Source organism: Stylophora pistillata, chromosome 4 (assembly GCF_964205215.1).
Source record: "Stylophora pistillata chromosome 4, jaStyPist1.2, whole genome shotgun sequence".
Classification (NCBI taxonomy): domain Eukaryota; kingdom Metazoa; phylum Cnidaria; class Anthozoa; order Scleractinia; family Pocilloporidae; genus Stylophora; species Stylophora pistillata.
The window spans coordinates 40,264,027-40,289,666 of NC_142522.1; the positions used below are offsets into that span (position 1 = coordinate 40,264,027).

The 25,640-nt window shown below is 39.1% G+C and overlaps 1 protein-coding gene across 1 annotated transcript; it reads right to left on the reverse strand.

Moving 5' to 3' along the window:
- Window positions 1-1,481: 1,481 nt before the first annotated feature.
- LOC111330063 (ATP-dependent RNA helicase A protein-like) lies at window positions 1,482-25,378 on the reverse strand. The gene is made up of 30 exons (XM_088757768.1): window positions 25,230-25,378; window positions 24,931-25,074; window positions 23,535-23,703; window positions 23,098-23,195; window positions 22,602-22,741; window positions 21,878-21,924; window positions 21,089-21,234; window positions 19,861-19,950; window positions 17,417-17,587; window positions 16,671-16,865; window positions 16,489-16,560; window positions 15,348-15,489; window positions 14,718-14,800; window positions 13,762-13,918; window positions 13,285-13,379; window positions 12,200-12,298; window positions 11,511-11,625; window positions 10,319-10,416; window positions 9,376-9,449; window positions 8,930-9,082; window positions 7,595-7,755; window positions 6,534-6,645; window positions 5,837-6,004; window positions 5,359-5,446; window positions 5,175-5,217; window positions 4,431-4,486; window positions 3,606-3,773; window positions 3,213-3,328; window positions 2,498-2,728; window positions 1,482-1,860 (listed from the first exon to the last, which is right to left on the reverse strand). The coding sequence occupies exons 1-30, from the start codon at window positions 25,335-25,337 to the stop codon at window positions 1,695-1,697; spliced, it is 3,705 nt and encodes a 1,234-aa protein (XP_088613894.1). The 5' UTR covers window positions 25,338-25,378; the 3' UTR covers window positions 1,482-1,694.
- Between the last annotated feature and the right edge of the window lie 262 nt (window positions 25,379-25,640).

A 25,640-nucleotide genomic window follows, 5' to 3' on the forward strand; every position in this document is an offset into this window, starting at 1 on the left:
GCCATCCCAGTGTATTTTGGCTCAGTAAAAGTTCAACGTTCATAACTTTAGGAGCTCTTTTGGGGAGAATTTGATTATAAGAGAAGAATTTGATCCTGTAACTTTCAGTAAACTGGCATGCTTAATTGACTCGTGTTCTCTGAAGATGATTCGTGGTTTGCAAGGTGTTTGCAATTTCACGACGTGGTAAATAAGTCGCCCGGAAATGGTCAGTTAATTTATTTAGTGTTGCGGCGGGTGTACAAGCGAATATTAAGAGCGTATTACAGTCATTGGCGAGAATTTTCTTTTGTAATTTCACTGGGTATATGCTGAGCGAACCTTCATCGTTCCTATGAAGAACAGAGACGAGGTTACGATGAAAAGTATATTCGGTACGTTGTAAGTACTCTTAGATAGTAATATGTTTACTCTAAAATCAGGTAAATAAACACCTCTTTCACCATTCAACTGAGAGACCACTCCACTTAGTTCATGCCAAGTTGTCATGTGACGTTAGAAATCTCATTTCGCGCAGGAAGAGTTGAAAATGTGACAACGCCTCCAACTTTATATTTCGAGCCCTGAGGCACGATAATTCAATTTCCAGAATTTTTTTTTTATTTTTATCTTCACCTTACTGTTTAACTGCCATTATCCAACAAACGTTTCAAGTGCAAACGGTCCTTTCACAGAAAAATCTGTCGCAAAAGTATAAATAAAATCGCCAAAAAAATGTCCTGGCTCCGCGTGACTTATGGAATGTTCTTTTCACCGGGAAAATAAGGAGTACTCATAATCCGACAAATTACGTAGCGCGAAATGTATTATAGGCGGCTAAGACCGGGGGGCGCTAACACCCTTTAAGAGGCCATGAGCAATCAGGATTGGAGCGAGAACGGAGTTTTTCAAGAGGAAATTTTCGGGATTGGAACATGATGCGCACGATACTCTGTGCACACAAGATCATAAAATTGTCAGAGCTTTCAGTTTCACTGTCGACACGCTTCCAATCTTCAAAGACCCAATCAAAGAGGCTTTCTTTTCGGGCATTAATTACATAGAGGTTAATGGTTCAAAACACGAAGGCGCGGTATATAAGGAAGTCTTCCCTGGGAAGACCGAGGTTCATTTGTCACTCTCCGTTGACGTGTGCGGGTCAAATTCAAATGCTGGTAGACGAACAAAAGGAGCTAATGAGATATCTATTGATTACTTCCACCAGCATGGTGGCAATGAGGTAACGTGCGAACCACCTTCCATCTCAAATTTACCGCCACAAATAAAGACAGTTTCCGTTGGAGAAAGGAAATACAAATCTCAAAAATTCTTGTATTGTGATGAAGACATAAAACAATTTTGAGGAATGCGCCCGCTGTTCACTGCTTTGGATGTAGCTGTAGCTCAAGTTGACTTGACTCTGAGAGTTCTACAGCACACGACGGTTGATTGACAAATGGTCCAGTGGGACCTAACGCTCCTTTTATAGCGCGCCTTCGTGTTTAAGTTATGATAAACTATTTCCTCTGGAAAGCAGCAATTTTGAATACAAGGTAAACGAGTGTGAAATTTTCCAAGTCTACCTTATTTTTTTTGGTGATTCTGTCAGCTACTTTATAACGCCTTGGTATTCCCTGGTGAGTTAAAACCAAATTATTACCTAGATTTTCACAGACTCCTCTGTTCCACTGTAAGCAGTAAGCCTAACGTATTATTTAATATTGTCCGCCGCGAAATCCGCGAAAGCCTCCCCGCTGGGGTCTCCCTCGGAAATTGCCCCCGCCGCGGAATCCACCCCCTTGATGATTGCCGCGGTAATGCCGAGGACCTTGATAGCCACGCCTTGGTGGGGGTCCACCACGTCCACCTCGGTGCATCAACCTAAAGAGACACATTGAAGTTAGTTCTGTGACTTTCACGACGGAAAAAAAACTCGTGAATACTGGATTTTTCATGTATATGTGTCCAACACAAACTGATTGAATCGATTAGTTTTTAATGTTTTTTAGAAAGACTTGACTGGTGCACCGCCAAACTGACAAAGCCTAACGAAGATAGGCATTCAGTGTTAACAGTCAATAAATTTAACTACCTCATCAACGCTTTCCAATCAAATAATTAAAAAAAAAAAAAAGATCTTAAGTGAGTCAGTTGCCCACGTATAGCTTGAAAATTAGAGTTCTGAACAGTTTTGGAAGGATGAGTGTTAGCCTGATAGTTAAAAATAAGATGCACTTCCTAACATAACATATTTCTTGTCTTAGCCTCTGAAAATTATTAATCGATAAAAGGACTCCATGTCGTAGAATTCTGGGCTACTATTACTGGTGCTGTTGATTTCAAATCAGCCTTGCGGCTGATCACTACTTGACTTCCGATCCTGTTAATCTTATTACTATTACTGATTGGTCGATTAAGCAGCGCAAGAATCTTAAACCAATTACAGAGCGCTGTGTAAAGTAACGAAACAAACTAGATCCTTTGTTGCAAAACTCTCTTTGAGGCCCAATTTACATACCCCGGTATTGGTCCTCCTCTCGGTTGAAATTGGCCCCCACCGCGGCTCACGTTAAAGCTTCCAGCATTAGCTCTTGACAAGGCCTTAATAACATGCAGTATTCTCTCATCTTCATGACTCGGTTCAGCTATTGTGGCTGGATTAGTGGCAGCGCGAACCAATAGGAAGTCAAGCGCTTGCCGCAGGGCTACGATCATGGCGGCTTGACGGTGAGCAAATCGAAACTGTAACCTTAAAAATAACAAACAGTAACATTCTGTTCCTGGCATTCTCTTCGTAAATAGTAGCGGCAGAGCGAAAACGAGGGAATTTAGGTCGGGTCGATTACGTGCCCGACCCAAACCCCTTTATTTTTCCTTCCTCCGCTACCAAAGCGCCGTTTATAATCGCCGTCAGGCTAAAAAAACTAACATAGAGCGAAACAATTTCGTGGCCTAATAGAGTCTAAAACGTATTGAAAGCATTGAAAGTATTGAAAACAAATGAAGAGTTCTTGCAGCGGTTTGTCAACTTTGGGGGCAATAACAAGATTTATTTACGAAATTAGGGAATAACTTCTTGGGGTATTTAAATCCGATTGTGCCGCCATCGAGCATGATGAAATCATCGCATGTATGTTATTAGACAAATCAAATCACTGTTGAATTTCAAATTTCAAACGTTTGATATAAAAACTAACACCACAATCACTGTGAGTATAGACAAGTGTCCTTACCAGTCGTCCATTTTGACGATTCCATTCTCAGAGTCTACTTTACTCTGACTAAACATGAGCAGTTGTAGAGGATTAACCATGGTCATCTGTTTACACGATACAGCGCGGGTACGAATCTACAGCACAAATACATCATCATGAGAAGCCTGTTTCAGTTTGGTTTGCTGGGGAACAGACGCTCGCATGAGCCGCTCCAAGTCTATCGTGCCTCGCAAAGATACCCTCGCTAATGTTATTGTTTGAATTAAGCTCATTAAAATACGTGACAGGACTGAAGGTTCCTGCGAAGACAGTACGAGAAAAAGGACTCCTGTAATAGAATTTAAGACCTTCAAACAATACAGAAATCGCCTGATTACTTTTGGTAACCCCAAAGAACACCCAACAGCTTACCTTCTCTCCAAACACAAAGAACGGAGACGGGAAAGTCTGTTCCCTGTTGGAGCAGTTTACAGATGACTTGTGGATGAGCGCGGCTTTCCCTTCTGTTGTTAGTACTTTTCGTTTCCCTCGGTGTACGCAGACATTAGGATACATACCCAAGCACAACAAAGCCACGACCTGAGCAAACGGAAAAACTGCCCATTTCAAAAAATACTACATGGATACTAGAGGTTACGCTCATTTTCCCAAGTTCACCCTTCAAAACCAACGATGAAGAACAGCTCTTCTAAAACCGAACGGACTGCATGTTTGCACTTCTTGTCAACTGTTCACGTGTGTCGTTGCAAGGCTGAGTCTATACTACAAAGGCTGTTGGACTACAACTTCCTCAACTCAATTTTGGCTTCGAATGTTGCTGACTTTAACGTTCACATCGACTTGTTTGTGTTTCCTAGCCTTAGAAGTAATTACTTACTCGTCCGAGAAAATATACACTATACACTTTGGTAAAGCCCAACCAAGGTTAGGCTAGATTCGAGATGTTAGCGCAGCAGAGCGGAGAAGTCAACGCGGTACTAAACAACATCCAGCATTAACAACAACATCAACAACCGAAGCTTAAAAAAAGAAATAACTGACTTCTGAAGGTCAGGAAAGAAGCTCACATATGTAACCTTTCCGGAATAGTCGATGTAAAAAATTCAACCTACCAGAAAAACGACGCTTTGACTAAAATCAAAAAATGATATTGACAAAAGGATAATAACCTGAAAAAGTTTGGAAAACACAGTACGCTATTTAACTGCATAGTATGTGACATTCAAAATTCCCTACCATGTCCAGCTTGGAGTCTGGACCGCTGTAATTAAACGGCTGTGGATGCATACATTCTGCAAGGGATAGGGAAGAGTGTATGTATTTACCAGAGCAGATACTGACAAAGAGAGCTACACGAGCTTCTTCCTACGCTATGTGAACCAGATTATGACAGCAGAAATCAACAGACGAGTCAAATGAACCCGACAAATTGACAGTAACGGATAGGATCATGGTAAGCCAACGACATCACTTCAAAACTACCAAGATAACATGCCCATTTACAGCCATTTCAGAATAGTCTTCAGTGAAATTGGTGGCGATAGGTACTACAGGGTAAACCTTCATATTTGCACAAAATCACAAACTACCTCATCTTTGAGCCTCCACAGCGTCACGCAATGCAGCCGAATATGACAAATATTGGACTTATTGGGTTTTTCATTCCACATGTAATGAATTCAGTGTACAAAAATAAGCTAGACCTCAAGCTTTCGGACATGGCATTCCGTACCGATAAATTTCGCTAGTACCTCCTAAACACTTTGACTCCTACTGACTATTATCCAACTTCTCTTTACAATATCACCCCCGAATCACACATTGTGTTCACGAGAATAAAGGAAATGATCACCAACTAGAGAAGCTCTTGATTGTTAAACAAATTCTCCTTGTCAACATCTTAGGAAATGTACAGAGAACAGTATGGAGAATATGCAAACTGATGTTAGGGTGGAAAGGATTAATTTAATAGTCACTTACCATCTGGAAAACCAGCATTACAAAGGAGATCTTTCAGTTGAAGCTGTAGACAAGACGAACAAATGAATGAAAGTAATCAAATGGACGTAAAAAGTATTTTGAGCAAGTTAATATGAAACAGAGGCTTTGCCACCTCAGATTGGTGGGACTACGCGCACGAATGGTTTGACTGTCACAGTTTTACCTTGGCCTCCGATGTCATGCGAAGAGTTGACATGTTCAACTGACGACTCTCGCAAAACTGATACTCAGCAGATTCATCTTCCACTGACCTACATTAAAGAAAACAAAAACAACATTGTGACGCACAAGAACATCTCTCGGCAAACACATATCTGGGGTCTGGTTTTTAAAGACAACTGACAAATGAGACTACTGAGACGGCCGATAATTTTCGTCCTCTCTCAGGCAGAAAGAAACAATGGCGTGGTTGCAAATGTCCAAAATGAAGGTACTCCATACGACACATGTCTGTTCGTGTTCGCATTGAGGGAGATCTTTTAATCTGAAACATGAAGCCCTACTTCCCAACACCTTCCCTATCTCCATCCACCCGGCCGAATCGTTTCCTGAGCTCCCCTCCTTCTATGTATCTTTCGTAGTCCCTCTCTCCCTTTTGCTATCAAGGCTGTATTCTTGTTTCGTCACATCATTTGTGTTACCTGGCATCCTCCCAGGCCTGATATGCGCTGAGTAACGCAATGTGGTCGCTATGACGTGACCCAGAAAACTGTTTATGTACCCAACCCAGTCTCCTTTGGTCAGTTGGTGTTTCGAACGGTTCAGGGAAACTGGTGCTGGCAGCAATAGTGCACATGGCATCTCCACAGCTGAGAAGAGCATGGCAAAACATTAATGAGTAAACTTGTGGTTAAGACTAGAAGGAACCTACAGAAAGTTTCTTAAACAATAAGCACTAACCTCTGCCCTGCTTCCCGTAACAAGTTGTGAACGGAATACTGGCCAATCCCTGGCCTAAGCCACGCGGTCAGTTAGTAACCAGCGAAAAAGCAGACGCACCATAAAGTGGTAATCAACCGGTCGCGCGGCGGTCACAGCTGTATGGGGGAAACGAATGCGGATCGTTTTTCATTTTTCTTCGCGCGCCCGCCTTTTTCGCTCGTCTCCACTGACTACAAGCCTTAGACAGGCTCGTCTGTGGCGGAAGATCTATCTTCCGTCACTTTCATCGCATCCCCTAATGACCAAGCGCTATCCACAACATCTCTCCGTATTCTGCAATTCTTAATGGATCCATACCATATGGTACGACTACAACAACTTCCTGGGAAATGCTGCAGTAGCTTTAAAAAGAAATCACCCGTGGAAAAAAAAAAAAAAAAAAACACTACTACTTACTAAAAGATGCATCCAAGAATGATCATCTTGCCAAGCCGTGGTTCAATGGGTAACTTTGCCAGAAGATAACCAAGGGGGGTGAGATTCAAGTTTCCATCCAAAGCCTCCATGTCTATACAAAACCATTTACATCGCTTAATCAGAAATGGCCTGTCATTCTTGGTAACAATTTACCCAGAAATCCGGTCTTTCGAGATTTAAACCTCGCTAGCTGTAACTTTCTTCAGTTAAGTTTATTAGCATCACTAACTTTGACCAAAAACTAGGAATAGAATACCTTCTCTAAAGAATTAATTACGCAACTTCCAGTAAACAAGCTGACAGCTGGGCACGAACAAGAGGTGCACAACCTATATCTATCCTCAAAACCTGAGTCTTATTTTGACTTTTATAATAATTGCCTTAATCACTTCCCTCGCACGATTTTAAAGCTATCTGCTTCCTTTCGTAAGAGGGTTCTGACAATTTCCCTGGTAGATTAATTTTGTAGCTTCTAAATACGAAGTCGGGAGTAATTGAAACGTTTCAGAAGCAGAATTGCAGAAGCACCAAAGCTTACTTTAAATAAAATCCAAAGTAGTTAAGTGTATCCTCAAACAACGAAACTGTAACTGCGATGACAATCGTTTGGTGTAGCGCAAAAACAAACCAAAAAATGTGGAAAATTTAGATTCGAAATAGATTCGACTTTTTTGGGCGGAGGTGTTCTTGCTTTTTCCTTGCCACGAATGATAAACAAGGTTCGAGTCACCGAGGGTAAAACCGTGCAGGAAATGGCCTGAACGGAGATGAAAAGAGGTAAAAATGAGTGCTAGTTTAAAGTTATCGAGGGTTCGAATCAGCGAGGGTTCGAGTCAGGGAGGGTTCGAGTCAGCGAGGGTTCGAGTCAGGGAGGGTTCGAGTCAGGGAGGGTTCGAGTCAGGGAGGGTTCGAGTCAGGGAGGGTTCGAGTCAGCGAGGGTTCGAGTCAGCGAGGGTTCGAGTCAAGGAGGGTTGGAGTTATCGCCAGTCGACTGTGCCCACTCTATCTTCTCCGTGACCAATACATAGCACTTTCTTTACCTTTCAACAGTGCAATGGACTCTGCCACAGCATCAAGCGGGGGCGGCTCGATGGCTTTGTTCAAAAACTCTCTGATATCTCCGAGTTTTAGAAATTTGATAGTGAGGGCCAGCTCGTGAAGCGGTGTGCGCAAAATCTCCGGTGTGGCGTGTTCAGCGAGTCTGTAAAAACAAGTACAAAATTTCCGCGTTTGTGATTTGTTATCCGTGATAATCTTCTCAATCCTTGGCTAATCTCGTTCGTTGTTGGTTTATTAATGTCTCTTTTATGTTTTCCTATCTGACCAAACGAATATTTTTAAGTAATTTACATCCGTCTAAATCCACTCCATCGTTGACCATTCTCCTACCGTGTTGGTTTAGAATTACCTTTTTTGTGTTTCTCTATCTGACCACACTGATATTTTGTATTAGAACATAGCTAGCAGAGCCGCGCAATCAAATTCAGTATACGTAAGCGTGCTCAAAATCCCGATAGTGCACGCTGATATAGCGTGAGCAAATCGTTTCGCCAGAATTTTTTTTTTCGCGCGAGCGGCCATTGTTAGCTAGGGGAAAAGTGATATATTTCGCGACAATAATGGATACAAACAGAGACTCGGCCGACTAATACCAAAACGAAGACAATTTTTCGACCATTTCCACTGGGCTAGAGTTCTTAAATGAGGCAGAAAAAGGGAAAACAACGGGAAAGGAGACTCGGCATCACCGCCGTCACGATTCGCTTCAATTGATATTGTTGTCCGTTTTTCGCGTCGGATTTGATGCACAATTCCACCGGCTATGCTCTAAAACAATTGGTTCATGCTTTCAGCTGTGCACTATCGAGTTATGGAGCACGTGGGAAGTTTGGAGGGCACTCAAGAAGCTAGAGTTGCTCTCGGCTATTGCCTCGGGCAACTCTTACGCTTCTTTCGTGCTCTCCAAACTTCCTGCGTGCTCCATAACTCGATAGTGCACGCTAAAGCATGAACGAATTGTTAATTCATTTTCAATCTGTGCTAATCTCCTTCAACCCTTTGCCATCTTGATTCCTTCTCAGATGGGTTACGATTACCTCTGTTGTTTTTCTTCTCGAGGTCTCCAAAATCCAAAATGTCAAGAGGTGTAAACATTAAATCCAAGAAACATAAAAACAGACATAGAAGTTTAACACAGTTTCATGTACGGCAGCAAAACTACCAACCATTAAAAATAAAAAAGCCATATGCCTCGAAATAGTTCCTCACCAGAGTAAGCCAATTTTTCACACAACTTCCTCAAGTAAGGGACTTAACAACATTGGGAAAATTTTATCAACATTTTGGTACGTACAGGAACTCTTCCCAAAACTGACCTTGAAGCTCTCGTTCTGCTGCAAAGATGGAAAGCGAAGCCTGGCTTGACTCTGCCTGCTCGACCTCGCCTTTGTTCCATGTTGGTTCTCGATGCCCATACAGTGGCGTAATTTGTCATGTTGTTGTGTGAGGTAAATAATTTCACTTTGGCTCTGATGACAAATTAAAGTAATCACAGAACTCGTTAGCTTTTGGCAGTTTTGTCAGTAAATAGTTTGTTTGGCACTTCACTATTTTAACAAGCCCTGTATTTACTAGTCGTGTTAAAACATGTTAAGAGTTTTCTTTATAATTACGTTTGTCCTTGTTGTCTTCACATTTTTTCGATCGACAGTAAAAAAATCAGCTTACATTATTCAAAGACCATGTACGTTTTTTAGCACAAATGCAGTACTGTAGTACTTAATCGTCACCACAAGGATTGGCAGGTATGTTAGGTACTTACTTAACTGAATCAATGACAAAAACAACATCATCAATAGTAATACTTGTCTCAGCGATGTTTGTAGAAAGAATTATCTGCAAAGGAGAAGAACCAGCCTTTTATGCGACAAGGTCAACACACCGGCGCAATAATTACGTAGGATGCCTGTTGCAGACAAAGTTAAAAATTCGCTCGAGTGCTCCCGTGGTCAGATATGGAAATAAGCCACGTGCTAGTAAGCCACGCGTATGCGCTTCCCACTTAAGTTAAGCACTGTAGGCTGAGGTTACTTCTTGGATGGGTGACCGCATATAATATCCCGTGTTGCAGACTTTTTGTATCTATTTTAACGACCAACGCATCCCACGTTAACGCCTTCAGGCTTTTCGTTACAAGAAAGAAAGTTCTGAACGCATCCTGACAGTACGACAACAGTGACCGTGATCACTTCCACAAAACTAACTACTTTGACAACATGAAACAAGCAATGAATTCCATCTGAACTTTTGGTCATCTCTGCTTGTTTTGATTCTTAGCATTCCTTAGCTCCATTCAAGTCAGTTGGGTTATTTTCTAATGACAAGATTGGTTCAGTGACCAAGGTGTGTGCAGTACTTGAAGAGGCAAGGACCTGCTTCAATTCAAACACGACTCAGTATTCTATTTACTACTCTTTAATGTGTGAAGACGAAGTTATTTCCAACTGCTGAGGGAGTATACCAGACACGAAAACATTCAACGGGAGAAAGGTTTACATGACGAAAAAAGGCAAGATACACTGCGAAAAGGGGCGTAAAACATGATATATAAAGGAACTGAAGGCGTAATTTGCATAAAAGAGCGAAAATAAAGGTGCAGAAATAGTACGTATAAAAACGAAAAGAATAAGCGTAAATTAATGGATGCGAAATATAGAAACCTAAATGTAAGAAAAATAATTCCTATTCGCCACAACAGTAATCACCTTGGTGACTCCTTCTGGAACAGGCTCAAACACTCTCCGCTGGTCTTCTCTGGGGATCTGGGAATGAAGAGGAAGCAAGCGATACCTGCTGCTAAAACCTGAAAGGGCAAAAACATTTCAAACTTAGAAAACCGAATCTACAATGGCAATTAGTTGATAGGGGTAGGTAGCTTTCTAAAATTTGCTGCGGCGGTTTTATCGACCTTTAGTCTAACAACTTCAGGTTGATAGCCAACTTATTAGAGAGATTTAGCTCCGCGTTTAGGTGAGCTAACGAGAAGCTAAAGCTGTAAGGTTCAAGCCATTTTACTTGAAACGTGGAAGGGAAAGCTGACGTTTGTCGTTTCACGCAAACGTGGTGCAAAATTTCTGTATTGTTTCACTTGCCTTCCGACGAGGCCGAACAGTTTCTGCAGAAAATAATAACTTATAAATCTGTAGAGGCTTTGACTTTCCTAATGCACACAAACAGGTGTCTTGTGTCCATTTCTTTAACAGTGAAAGGTTTGGAAAACTAGCACATGGTTCAATAGTCCAATTTAAAGTTGTGTGGTTGGTTGCCAAGCCTTTGAACGGGAGTGAGGCTAGGAGTGACCTTGTTATGATACAAACCTTGCTGCCTTTCAAATGTAAATCACTTTGTTATCATGCTAACTAGATACATGTCTCTATCACAACAAGGTCACCTTTAGCCTCACTCTGAATCAAAGGCTTGGCAACTAAGTACACAACTGTAAAATGGCCTATTCCTGAACTTATTCTGGTCTGAAATGGTATTCCTTTTCTTTGACTGAGTGAAAGTTTCGCTCTAGAACTGAAGAAATAAAATAGCTTGGAAGACTTTTAACTTGATGAACAAATGGTTTATCTAACAAACCGTAAACAGAGAGGAGTTTTTTTCAACAATCTTTAATTTCCAACTTAAAAATGCGACTTTCCACATTCTTTTGCATCGGCTCTAATTCATACAGTGAAGATCCCACCACTGACGCAGCCGAAACTCTATTACTTCTTCGACGGCAACGGATATCATAGGAGATGATACATTTTTTCCAATTAAGGCAACAACCACCAGTATGACGAATTTTCCCAGTGTAAAGGGCGTCTCCCACTTTCCAAGCCGACTCTATCTAAAACTACGGCCTCGTGTGCACAAGAAACTTATTCAATATGTAACATGTCTTGGCCTTACCGAACTGTGGATGCATCTTCAGGTGCTTGTGAAGTTTGAAAATCAAGTTCCACCCTGGAAGGAATACGAGGACAGCTCCAGGAATATTCAGACCGGATATGTAGTTCAACAAAGCCTAAAGTGGTCAAGTTTAATGTTAGTCACTTCACCCGTATACAAATTCTACCGAAAGACTTATTTATTATTTCATTCATTCATTTCGACGGATCCTCACTGATTAAATTAAACTATCAAGATACCTATCCTATATTAAAGTTCTGGTTCTGCTGGTAACATTGTTACTTTAAGATCGCTTAGTTACATAAGAAAAAAAATGCGGGTGTATTTCGTGATCTTTGGGCTCGGGTGATGTTTTAAAAGTTTTCGTAATTGCACTAGCACTCCTAAGTGGGTGCAAGTTGGAAGCCTTTAAAACTACCACGAGTAACCAGAAATCACAAAAAGTAAGACCAGTTTAGAAAGTGTTTAGTTCATACATTCTCAACAACATTACGTATCAACGGTTCTTTGTGCGGCTTGGGTAAAATCTTACTAGAGATACTTTTCGACGATTCGGTTAAAGAGGCTACTAAACATTAGAAACTGCGCATTGCATTCCGTAACCTATTGATGCATTCGTCACTGACCGTCAGGAATGAGATGTTTTGTTGAGTATACGACAATGACAATGATAAATACAGCATCTTTACCTCTACAAGTTCAAAAGACATTTCTTTTTCACTTAGTTGTGCCAGCGCGTTCTTAGTTTGGAACGAGTAGTCGCCACTGCAAGTCAAGTTACAGTTCTCCTATTGAATGAAAATAATTAATAAGTAAATTTGCTGTAGTGCCGACTAATTCATTAAAAATAATAACTTTTATTTAAATCCAAATCCTACTTATTTTAACCTTGCATAGCTTAAGCAAAGTAAGAGTTCACTGGTAAATTTATAAACACAAAAAGCGACTATTTGGAATTCAATCTTTCAAATGCTTGCAAAAAATAAATAATCTAAAAGTTAATATTTACTGAGAGAATAATACAAAAAGGAACATTTAAAGGAATGTAAGTCTAAAATTCCATTCTGTTGTTTGGATGTCAATGTCAATGTTCTTAATGTCGCACGGGACTCTCTTAATAATCCTTGAACCTCTCGGACAGAATAAAGCGGATCTAATAATAATGAGAAAGATGTTTTCGCTCTCATCCATGAGATGGTCACTCTCACCACGCCACATCCACTCAATTTTTGGGGCAAGTGAATACCAATACCCGGTGGCTCCAATCATGCTGAAAAAGTCCCTGTGTGCAGTGAAATACTTTGCAAAGATCTTTGAAGCTTAAGATATCATCGCTCCAAGCTGTGAATTGCAGATTCTGGCGACTACATTTGCGGCTTAAGTTGCCAATCTGGCGAGCTTAGTTCAGCCGTCACGTGGCAAACTGTTATGCGTTCATTACTTAGTGTTTATGGTCTAAAGCTACATTGATATAAGCATCTGCATAGCATATCACTAATGCTTCATAGTTTTCTTTCCCAATATTTGCCCACATCTCCATATTAGACCTGGTACTAAGCTTCAAGATGCTGTGTAGAGCTACAACAATGACCGCTCGTCTGTCATTTCCTTCGTCTTGTTTTTACTTTTGCTTAATTGGCTTGTTTTCCTCTGTTCCTTTTTTTTAAGACTCACCCTTTTCCTGGTAACCATTTTTAATTTTTGGCGGCTAAATGGCAAATTCGCAAAAAGTTTAACTTCGAGCCCTAGACATAAATGCCATCATCATAGATACCTCTTCGTCATCGTCCACATCATCTCTCTTTTTCTTTTTCTCAGGAAGTGGTGGGACAAAATTTAACATTTGGATTACATCTTCGAGGTAATATTCTGTGAAAAAAATTTAAAGATAAAAGATTACTGGTCAGATGAAACACCAAAAAATAAAATGATATCGAATTCCTTCGGAATGGCTCTAAACATGAACTCGTCTCGAGATCTAGATCCTTCGGAACGGTTCTCTAAAACACCCTACTACTGAACCATATAACTATATAATGACTATTAATTGCGGACAAGATTATTCGACAAAGAGTGTCACCAGGTCGCATACGTTAAGCGACCACAACAAAAGTTATTACGTGATTGTCTTTCTTACAAGTTCTTTAACACCTTCCACGCAGTTTTTGTGATCAAAGTCTTTTCAATCAAAGCTGACCTATAATGCAACAATCCAAACCTCGTAAATTATCACTATACATCCTTCATGTACCTTGAACTGGAAATGATCTTCCTTCTATTTCCACAATGGGACAGTTACCAAAATATTCTGTAAACATCTGGGTGTCAATTGTGGCAGACATGAGGACAACTCTGAGGTTTGGGTACGCTTGGATCATGTCACGTAAAATGACCAACACAAAATCGGTCTGCAATTCAAAATAAAAATGTCCCCCCTCAAAAGTTTACCTTGTATCAAGCCTTCTAGCTGTTAAGACAAAAGGTAATTACGATAGAAAAGTCTTGCAATCTTGGAGCCCTTGAAACCGTGTGAGTGATATACCAGCACAAGCCCTTTCCAAAGAATTTGGCCTTCAGTAAAGGAAAACGAGGTAGAGCGAGGTAACTGAAGTTCAACATGTCAAGACGTCAGTGTATAATCATGTACAAGTCAACAGAGCATGTAGTCTAAATACATCGACAGAAAACACCTCCATAACGCTAGTTATGACATCCAGCAGATAGAACATCAGACTATAAGGCAACCCAAGCCCAGAGCTTATAAATGAGTTGACTTCTGAAAGTTGATATTGTTGGTGACATCAAGTTTTACTGTTCTATCGTCTTCTCAGCCACATTCAGGGTTATCAAAATAAGCTGGCAACCAGTGCATTCCACCCTCTACACTGAAAAACGTGCTAACTATTCCAAATGTTTGTGGCTCACTTTTCAGCGTGCAGGCATGGCATTATACCGCCTACTTTGTACCGCAGTCCGCTTACATAAAATCTTTTTGTCAACCCTGACATCTTAAGTGAAGTTACAGCCTGCTACAAAGTAGTTCTACCACACACACAATCACGCCTTCCATTCTGACTGGTTTCCTTGACAGTTTAAGGAATTCCCATTTGATTTATACTCCTGAATGGAGAAGAACACAGCATAACACTAGCATTTGCAAGGCCATGACCACTGAAGTTAGGTAAATGCACACCAAAAAAAACTCACATTTATATCTCGCTCATGTATCTCATCCACAACCACATGAGAAATTCCATGAAGACCGTTTTCAAGCTTCCTGAGAAGAACACCTGTGGAGTAACAGGCAATAAAAAAAATAATTAAATAAATAAACTCAAACTAAGAGGAGAGGAGGGCGTTTCTTATCAGGGGTTCTGGGTTGGAAAAAAGTTCAGTGTCCCAAACATTTTTCCACATATTCTAGCTCTCAAATAATTTCTCCGTGTAGTTTATGTGGTATTTAACAAATGGATTCCATGTTGCCAAGCATCCATTCAGTTTTAATAGATCAAAGACAATGTCGAAATGTGAAAAGAAGTGGCTCAAAAGGTAGGGCCAAATGTCACTGATGTTCCCATTACACGTTGGCATTACACTCCTGTGATTCATGACTTTATAGACCCATAGCAACATGGAATCTATTTGTTTTATATATTAATAATGCAAAATTTTGTTAGTGGTGACATCATTTATACATCCCTCCTCCAAAGATCATATATGAGAACCTATCAAAATGCTTGCACACTAAGTACTAGCTTAGGTTTGAATCCTCATATGAGATTTGGAGTTTTCTTTTCCTTGTGACAAAGAGTGATATTTTTTTTCCTCAAGACTTACCAACTGTGCAGAACAGCATGGAGGCATGGCTTCTGGGAAGAATAGTATCAAACCTGACTGAATATCCTACACTGGTGCCCAGTATCTCAGCTCTTTCACTCGCCACTCTTTCAGCCACACTTACAGCACTGATACGCCGGGGCTGTTAAAGAAATACCACACAACAAAATCAGCAATGACCTTTAAGTGCGATTACCTCACCCTTTAACTGCCAAAGGTGATTAATGTGTAAGTTCTCCCTAAAATATCAATACACTATCTGCAAAAGGTAATGAGAATACTTAAACTTATCAAGTAGAAGTTGTTATCTTGATCCAACAACAACAAATTCTCGAAGCTAATTTACAAGGGAATGTTTAGCAGCCAGAGAGGAGAACTAACAATCAGATCTTGGGAGTTCATGATTAAATACTACCAGTTAAAAACAAAACAAAAATACAAACAAATTTTGTTGAACATGTAATGCATACATGCAGGATAGCTTTAATTAAAGTCCAGTGACCTTTTGAATCTAATTGATTTATGTCATAATAAGAATGGATCTCTTGGGAAACACTTTAGACAAAAAGGAAACATAACTCTGATTTCAACATTCACCCACCTCACAGAGTGACTACAATACAACACTTTAGACAAAAAGGAAACATAACTCTGATTTCAACATTCACCCACCTGAGTGACTACAATACAACACTTTAGACAAAAAGGAAACATAACTCTGATTTCAACATTCACCCACCTGAGTGACTACAATACAACACTTTAGACAAAAAGGAAACATAACTCTGATTTCAACATTCACCCACCTGAGTGACTACAATACAACACTTTAGACAAAAAGGAAACATAACTCTGATTTCAACATTCACCCACCTGAGTGACTACAATACAACACTTTAGACAAAAAGGAAACATAACTCTGATTTCAACATTCACCCACCTGAGTGACTACAATACAACACTTTAGACAAAAAGGAAACATAACTCTGATTTCAACATTCACCCACCTGAGTGACTACAATACAACACTTTAGACAAAAAGGAAACATAACTCTGATTTCAACATTCACCCACCTGAGTGACTACAATACAACACTTTAGACAAAAAGGAAACATAACTCTGATTTCAACATTCACCCACCTGAGTGACTACAATACAACACTCGGCACCATACCCTGTCTCAATGTACTCATCAAGAATGTACTGTGGAACCTGAAAAAAGGTGAATGGATGTAATATCACTGTGCACAGACAGAAATAAGCACTTAAAGAAACATCAACAAATTATGAACAAGAGAAATCTTAGACATCCTTTTCCAGACCTGAGTTGTTTTTCCACAACCTGTTGCACCCTTAATAACAACAACTCTGTTTGTTCTGATTGCCTCAATCAGTGCAGACTTGTACTGGAACACAGGAAGTTGACTTCGCTGGTCCAACATCTGTTTATACGCATCAACATTTTGATGTTTCTCTCTGTATTCGTTTAGGTAATCCTGACTGGTTGGAATGGGTTCCTAAAAAGAAATTGTGCAACAGTTGTCAGGAAAAAATTCAATATATATCTTTAACTGACCTTTCAATTACAGTGGAATCCCGATTTCTCGAACCCTCTGTTTCTCGAACCTCCCAATATCTCGAACCAAACCTTGTTTCTTTTGGATTTGCTTCACTTGTAATTTCACCCCTGATTTCTTGAACTCCTGATTTCTCGAACCAATTTGCATTTCCCCTGGAAGTTCAAGAAATCGGGATTCCACTGTAATACAAAAGTGAAAACTAGGTACATACTCATAACCAAACCCAGAGCCTTACTCAATAACACATTTTCTGGGACAATTCAGCTACTCCCTCTATCCCCCCTCAATGTTTGTCTCTGAGATACAGAGGAAATATGTGCAAAAACAACCTACACTGAAAAGGGGAAAGGGAAAAGAGGACACCACAGCTAGAAGATGGTGTGAACAATTGTTTGAAATTTGCTTTCAATTGTTTCATTGACAAAAGTCTGTAATCTGTTGTAACTGCACTTAGAGACACTGGACTGAGACAGTTTGGAGACACTCACTTGATACTCTTCAGCTCCTTCTATAATCATAGGCTGGTTTATCCATGGATTCCAGTTCATATGTGGTTGAGTCCATTCCACTATTCCAGAACTCGGTTCAGGGTTTGTCTCTTGAAATTTGACCATTCCAGGGGGAAGGACTAGGGAAACAGCTTGGCTTGGCTCCTGGGGCTAATTAATACAATTAAGTAAAAACACCACAAGTTTCCTTAAGTTTATTACCATTTCTGAAAATTTCCTTTAAATTTTTACTAGTTACCTACAGTTACTGATGAAAAACCTTAAATTGGATAACATAATATGCTAATCACTTGGATTCACATTGCTGGATTCACATGCTTTCTGTTGAAGTGCATGTGACAGATCTTTTTTGATTCATTCAGGATGTCCTGGTGACAAAACTGAAAAAGGTGATAATTTTTGGCCAAGTGTCACTAAATACTTTCACCTTTTGAAAACAAACACCAAAGAACAAGTGCATTTCGCCTCTTGAATGACTTAAATAAATCTAAGGTTTGAAAAAAAACATCCCAAATGTGAGTTAGCTTAGAAAAGTGACCCTAAAGATCACAGCGGAAAAAAAAGAAATGTTGTTTCAGTTGGTTTTGTCTTATTGTGTCCTTGCTGTTGACAGATCATACCTCACCTTGGCTGAGAAACATTCCCTCACTGGCTGCATGTTATCCAGGTCTTATTTAAATGTTATCATGAAAAATGTAACTGAATAATTCAGTCCAAAATGCACCTACTTTCAAGTTTGCACTAGAGTTTAACAATAAATTACTGATAAACTGGTTCTGAACCTATTAAAACTTTCTTTGTGCTTCAGAACATCAACTGATCAAAAATGCACCTTGTACTGTAATTACCTCAACCATCCAAAATACTCTACTCTTGTTGAGGGATTCTTCTCCTCAATCATGAGCTATAATAAAGAGATGAGACTACACCCTTGAAGCAGACATACTTTGGATAAACATCCCTGTCAAGGACAAGAACAGTATCAGATGCAGAAGCCATCAGATTTAACATCACCAGCACGTGGCCATTACTACTTTTCAACAATCACAAAGGCTTTTGGCACACATTATGCATTGCCAAGCCCCTTTTGTTTACAACAGGGAAACTTGATAGATGACAGTTCAGTGTGTATGCATGTAATTTGCCATCATTAAGTCTTGCAGTATTTTGACTTGCACCTGTAGCAAGTGAGAATACTTAAATTAAACTTATAAAAGATACAAAAGGAACTGTCAGTTGAGAGTTTCCATTCAAAGTTTTACATTGAAAGACCTTAGTTTGCAGTTCTAAGCTGGTCAAGCACATGCCACAGAACTGGAACTTGGAAATGATTTTTTTGAGATACCTACATCTGTTGTGGCTCAAATTTCAATTAATTCAAAATTTTTAAAACTGTTATGTTTATTTTCTTTTTCTTTTGTCTTGTATTCATCATCTTGATCTGAAACTAAAAAATATAAAAATCTAACAGGTTTAAAAAATTTTGCACCAATATGAAATCTGAACTACAACAAAATTCAAATTCTAGTAATGTGGGCTGTGGTTAACCAATTCTCAACAGGAACACCAACAACACTAATGAAAACACAATGTTGAGAGTCTACAGAGTTCTGTAACTTCAGATGAATTAAATTGCATCTGATACTGTTCTAAAAGTGGCAATACAACTAGAGGCAAAGTTAGAGACTGCCAGTGCTGGGCAGTCTCTTCCTTCACCCACAGTTGTACATCACAAAAGTTGTGAAAAGCGCTTGTCACTTCAGGGACGCAGTCTTTCCTCTGTTAAAGCTCACGAGAAAGGAGAAAGAACCAACAACTGTGATTCTAGTTCACTGATATTGTTGAGATTTTTTAACTTTGCAAAGTGGAGTGGAGTCTCTCTAAGGAAAGGTAGAGAGTGTACATGTACACCTCCTACAGATACTGACAAAACAAGCCAAAGAATCTTGATCAAACAAACGTAGATTGTCTGATGCAAAAAGTTAACCAAGGTTTCAGTTACTATATATAATGGGGCATTTCAATTTAGTTTTATTAAAACAAATCCAAAGAACTAACATCAGCCAAACAAAGAAAATGAATAAGAGTACACTGCCAAAAGTGTGGCTGAGAAAAGAAACCAGGGAGAAATTTTCAATAGTGTTTTTTTTTTCTTTTTCTGAGCTGAACCCACCCAATATTCAGGTGCTATCTATTATACATGACAGCCAAAAGGAAAACTTGCTTCTTTTCATATATAAAGGTTTCACCCTATGTTCTTCCTGGAATGTTAAGCTTCTCAAATGGCCTACAGATAAAAATGACACACGACATAAACTAATCTTGGAAGATAAAATGAATATATCCTGTCACAAAGTAATCATCTGTTTTTTCCCTGTTAAAAATTGCATGCCTAGAAATTAGTTAAGAGTTCTAAAATTAACCTGAGTAACTGCTTGAATCTCAAGTCTTTGAAGCAGATCTGACACTTGCTGTTCCATCTCAGGACTGATAGCAACATCATAAGGTTCAATCTAATTGGTTGAAATGTTGAATAACAAAAGTTAAGAAGGTAAAGTCTGTATTGAAGCCAAGTGGCCCGTCCAGTCAGATTTTGTCCTGGTTTCCCAAGCATCATTGAAGTCATTACGAGTGTTACTACTCCCCTAAGACAAGATACCATTCCATCCCAAAGTCACCTACCAACATTTTATCTGGCTTTCCTTAGCCTGCTTGCAGGCCGTAGTTTGTGTTTCCAAGCACCAGATTAAGTGGAGCAAATATTTGGTTGCAATTAATATTGGACAGGTGGAAGATCTGGGACAAGTGACAAATCAAGGGGAAGAGGGTGGGGGGGGGGGAGAAAAAAAAACCTAACCCCTTTGTCTCTTGTCCCAGATCTTCCACCTTTCCAAAATGGCAACGCAATATTTGCCTCACTGAATTTCATGCTTGAAAACACAAACTACCACCTGCTAGTAGGCTAGGCTTTTCTGACCATTTGTTAGTATTCATTCATAGTTCTGAGTGGAGAGAGGCACACAGAAAGTAAGAAAAGTTTTTTGCCCAATGCATGCAAGAACACAACACAATGAACTAGCCAGATCTTGAATGTGAACCTCTCGATCTGAAGTCCAGCACACTGACTATCAGGCCACTGCCTCTACCAACCATAGCTCACCCTTTCACTCTCAAGATCTTGTTGGTAATTCTCCTGACAGTCTGCCATCCGCTCTGACGAAGGGCTAACGCTCGAAACATCAGCTTTTGTAATCGTTACGGTGGCCAATTTACCATTTCAACTTTGTTGATATATCCAAATTATTTCGTTACCCCCACCGATGCAGCCCCAAACAGTTTCTTTAGAAACTATCAGCCTTTAATCAGTCTGCCATACAGTTTTTATTATGTTTGTTCAGAGAATTTGGTATTGGATCAACAATCCCCTAATTGATGTGTTTCTTTATTCTTGTCAATTGTCTGTTTGAAAGAAATTATGTCTTGGTCACTTGTGGCAGTTAAAGGGTTAAGAAATATATATATTATCCATAAATACATAAATGGCTTCCACTCAGGTTACTACAATCAGAATGTACCGGTATCTTCTCCAAAGATGTTTGCTTAAATTTGAATACTGAACACTACTGCCTCACTAAGACATCATGTGTTCACCTCATCAATTTTTGCTCTCTTTGGTTGAACTTGACCTGGTTCAGCAGCTTCCAACACTCCCATATGAAACAATTGTCGAACAAGACTGAGAGAGGTGTTCTGGGCAGCTTGTTTCTTGGTGGAAGCATGTTCACGTGCACTAATAGCTGAAAATGAATTTGATTCACCAATCATCCCATGTACATAAATCAATTAATCAGTACATCTCTTCACCCATCCCCTGATCATGCAGTAAGTCAATAGAAAGACGAAAATTGAAATTAACATAATATAATTATTATAGTTTTTCTGTCTTGTTTGACATCAGTCAACTCACTCATTCTGCACTCTACAAAGGTTTCAGTTTATCACTGTGGACCTAGTTTTTAGGCCTTTCTCAAGCCTCCTCTAGGTCAGTGGTAAAGCATTCAATGTAATATAATCAGAGGGTAGTAGATCTGACTCCAACAGGAAGCACTTGGTTCTTTTTCTCCAGCTATATGTGCTTCATTCATTAAATAACATTTTTTTCACACTGCATTTTTGGCAAAATGTAGTATACTAGGATGGTGGTTGTGCATGTGAAAGAATACACCTGGGAGAGTATGAGCGCAGTAACAGAGTGTTAAAACATGTACTGTGTGTACTGTTGTCTTTCGCCTTCGTGGCTGGCTTTTGTGGCTTACTTTTCGTGGTTAGACACTACACAAAATCATCATTGCCAAGGCAAAGAGCCAAACTGTTCAAAAGTGGCCAAAGTCCGTTGAAAATTAAAATATCTCAAGTCTCTTTTCTATTTCTGGCACTTACTCCTTTGGCGAGACTTCACAAAAATGGATAATTCGGCAACGAAATGTCTAATAAGAAAGAGCAAATCAGTATACATGTATGGCATTTTTAATCATGTATTTGGTACTTTCAGAGTTAAAAACTCAAATAAGCACCCATGTTCTAATAAGCACCTGCCCTCCACGCCATGATGTCAAACAAGTGCCCTCCTTGATCTTGCTTACTTCTTTATATAGTAGAGATACAAGGAAAACCTGTTTCTATGGACACCTCATCTAAACTTTTTGCTGCAATTACAACTACAGCTTCAACTCTTATCTCTGTGTGCTTGCAGAATTCCTTGATGTACATTACCTGTCCTTTTAATTTTTGCCCTTTTGCTGTACTACCTTAATAAGTGCCCCCCTCGATTAAGCACCCTCCTTCTAATAAGTGCCCCTCCTTTCAGCTGAAATCTTGAATAAGCACACGGGTGCTTATTCATGAAAGCATGATATTACAGAGTAAATAATAAAAACATTTCAAGATCAATTTTAACATGAAATTTGAAATATTTTGTTTTTTCTATACCTAAATTTCAAAGATAGGTTTGAAAATGAACATTACATTTTCAAACTGAAAAATATAGACATTTTCAAAACAGTCACTCATGAGCAAAACCAAACTTTTTGAGAATGCAAGTCTATAACTATGCCATGTCTGTTTGCAAAAAGAGTCTTTTAAATAAACCTATGGCATTGTGTACCTATTGTGGTCTGGACCTCCAGCAGAGTATTTGAAATCAGCAGGAATTCTGTTCTGCTGTAGATACTGATGCAGCCGAGACTTTGCAATAGCTAATGTCCAGTTTCCATGAAGATGAGCGTTGAGATCCACATCTTCAGCCTACGATATAATACATGTAACAATTTGAATTATACATAGTATACACACCATATCCAACCAGGTTTGCAGTTTCTCAAAGCCTAATAAGAATATATCCCTTGGAACTTGAGATTCAATATTTCTAAAATCAGGTTTGAGAGGTAAAACATGATTTCTATAACTCCTGAGAATCCCGTATTAAGTATCAAGAATCAAGAATCAAAGACATTTTTTTATATAGAGACTGTTTTGGAAAAGAGGGTTGAATGCCAAGTGATTTGGGATCGACTGCTGGATCCTTATTTAACAAAGGGAAAAGTTTAATTGTTGCATCCAAAGTCATGCAAAGCAATCAGTTTTTCTTAATGGATACAAACCTCTTCAAATGTCCTTTTATTATACATGCTGTAGTGGTAATCTCTTTGGCCAGCTCCGCTCCAACCATCCATTTGACTTGTACCAGGTGCTGTTCCACCTGCACAAAAAACCCCAAACAAACAAATGAGCTATAGTATTAAAAGCCTAAATATATCTCATTTCCTTTCAATTACAATAAGTGGCAAAATTGTTGTCATACTGCCACTGAAACTGAAATATTCTGGAATATCATATGTACCAGTTTTCTCCCTAGCTAGTACCATTTTTATCCCTTCTCCCTCTGCACCATGTTGTACTGTACTTTGTTTTAAGTGATTGTACAACATTAGCACTGTAATTAAGGTGACAAAGTTTTTTAAGTCACACTAGAGAACTAAATGCAACTACCAGTATACACAAGTTACATATTAGACCAGTTCATAAACGAGCCACAGACCTTGCTGCGTCATAAGTGGTGGTGGTTGTGACGGAAAAGGTTTCCCATGAGCTGGTCGTGGCTGTTGGTTTTGATTTGGCATTAGCTGTGTAGAAGGAGCTGGTGCTACAGATGATGGAAGCTGCTGTTGAGATAGCATGGAGGCTGATGGTGCTGAGGGCCCTTCTCCCTGTTTTTAATGAAAAACATCTTAACTGTTGATCTTAGAGGTATTTCATGTGATCTTTATCTTACTTTAGCAACAAAAGAAAGACTATTTAGTGCCATTAACTCCATAAACAAATTTAAAAAAGCTATATCGAAAACAAATCTTACTAGTGGCATATTGTGCAAATGTAACATATGTGAACAATAGAGTTAGCTCTACCGTTCATTATATATCTTAGTTTATTTTACTAATTATCTTACCGACCCTTTTTTTTTCTCTGCATTGCTATTTATTTCTTGCATTTTTACCACGATGCTGTTATACATTTACCAGTTCTTCCTGTTAAGCATTTATTTTTAGTATATTTATCACAAGTAATAATACTTTACCAGTTACTAGAAACCATGCTACCACATTAATGTACTCTTTTTTAGGAAGTATATTACATTAGGTAATTTATATTCTCATTATATTAATATATATATAGTATCTGTATATTCTTAGTTAACTTTAGATGTAGAATTTTATATAATTATTCGAATGTATTTAGTATGAGTCACTGGCTCATTGTACATCTCGAATCGAAATAAATTTACCTACCCACCTAATATAGATCAATAGCTACCTTATCTCTCAAGCATGAGTACACGATACCAGGGCAACTTTCATATCATGGGTTCAAACTAGCTACATCTAACAACCCTGAATTCATTTATCTGAATGATATCACTGGAATATAACTTAAAAGTAAAGGTAGAAAAATACTAGTGCAAGTCCACAATTGGTTGTTGCATGGTAGCAAAAATTATTTTGGTGCAAAATATTGCAATGGTATCATGAAAACAAAGAAAAGCCACTTTTTGGGTGTTAAACTGGCCATGGTCCTTCACTGAATGGACTGCAACTAGTGGGCTGGGCTCTAAAATTATCCTTCAGCAAGGACTGATGGCATAAACTATCAGGGAGGATATGGGAGAATGAGGAAATAGAAAAAATTAGTTAAATTAAAGAAGTCGTCCTGATATATGGAACTTGCATCAGGGCAAGTCTTCTCTAGGGAGAAAATTAGGTTTTCACCATCTATCAAAAAATACTCATTATACCTTTTTTTTTTGACAACTGGACATCTATCCAACACAGTGCAGTTACCATATTCTTTGACAGAAGTCAGGATGTAAATGAGCAGTGTTGATTAAAAACATTTACTTATTTCAATTAATTCAATTATCATAACACCATATAACTCACAAATAAATCATCTGGAAATGAATCTGGAGGAATAATTCCAGCTCCGATAAGAAAACCACAGAAATCCTTAGCAGCATTAGTTTCAGCATCTTTCTTGTTGGTTGCACTTCCAAGGCCCACATAATCAAATCCATCTATTTGAACCTGCAGTTAAACAATGAGGAGCGATCGAATTTATTCAAACTTCAGGAAAAGATCTAGAGCTCTACTTTCACTACACCTCCTATGTGTCCACTGTGTGTGCTAGGGAAAAAAGCTTCAAGAAAGGTAGAAAATTCAACATTAGCTGGAAATTTTACCTGGAATTTGAAAGTTCCTTGAGTAGAAGGTCTTTCCGTATAAATAGGCCTAGTTTTACGTTTTCCACAAAATGCATAGAGAAAGTTCTTGAATTGAGTGGCCGACATTTTGCCGGGATTTTGGGTGCACGCGAACGAGGCGACTTGACCAGCACGTGTAAATTTCTTCTGACACAGGTAGGGAGGAGAAAATAATCATTGAAAACCTCAGTTATTTCAAAAGTAAAATTGGTGTTTGTGATATTTATATGTCACACCAAATTCTTATATTGAAATGATAGATAATCGTTTGATGTAAGGTATGTTTTAAAATGGTTCGCTTTTTCCCCTTATGACGTTCCGTCCTCCTCTCTTCTCCTCTCCTGGGGATATCTTTTGCCACGTGACCACGTGACTAAACCCTTTATTGGG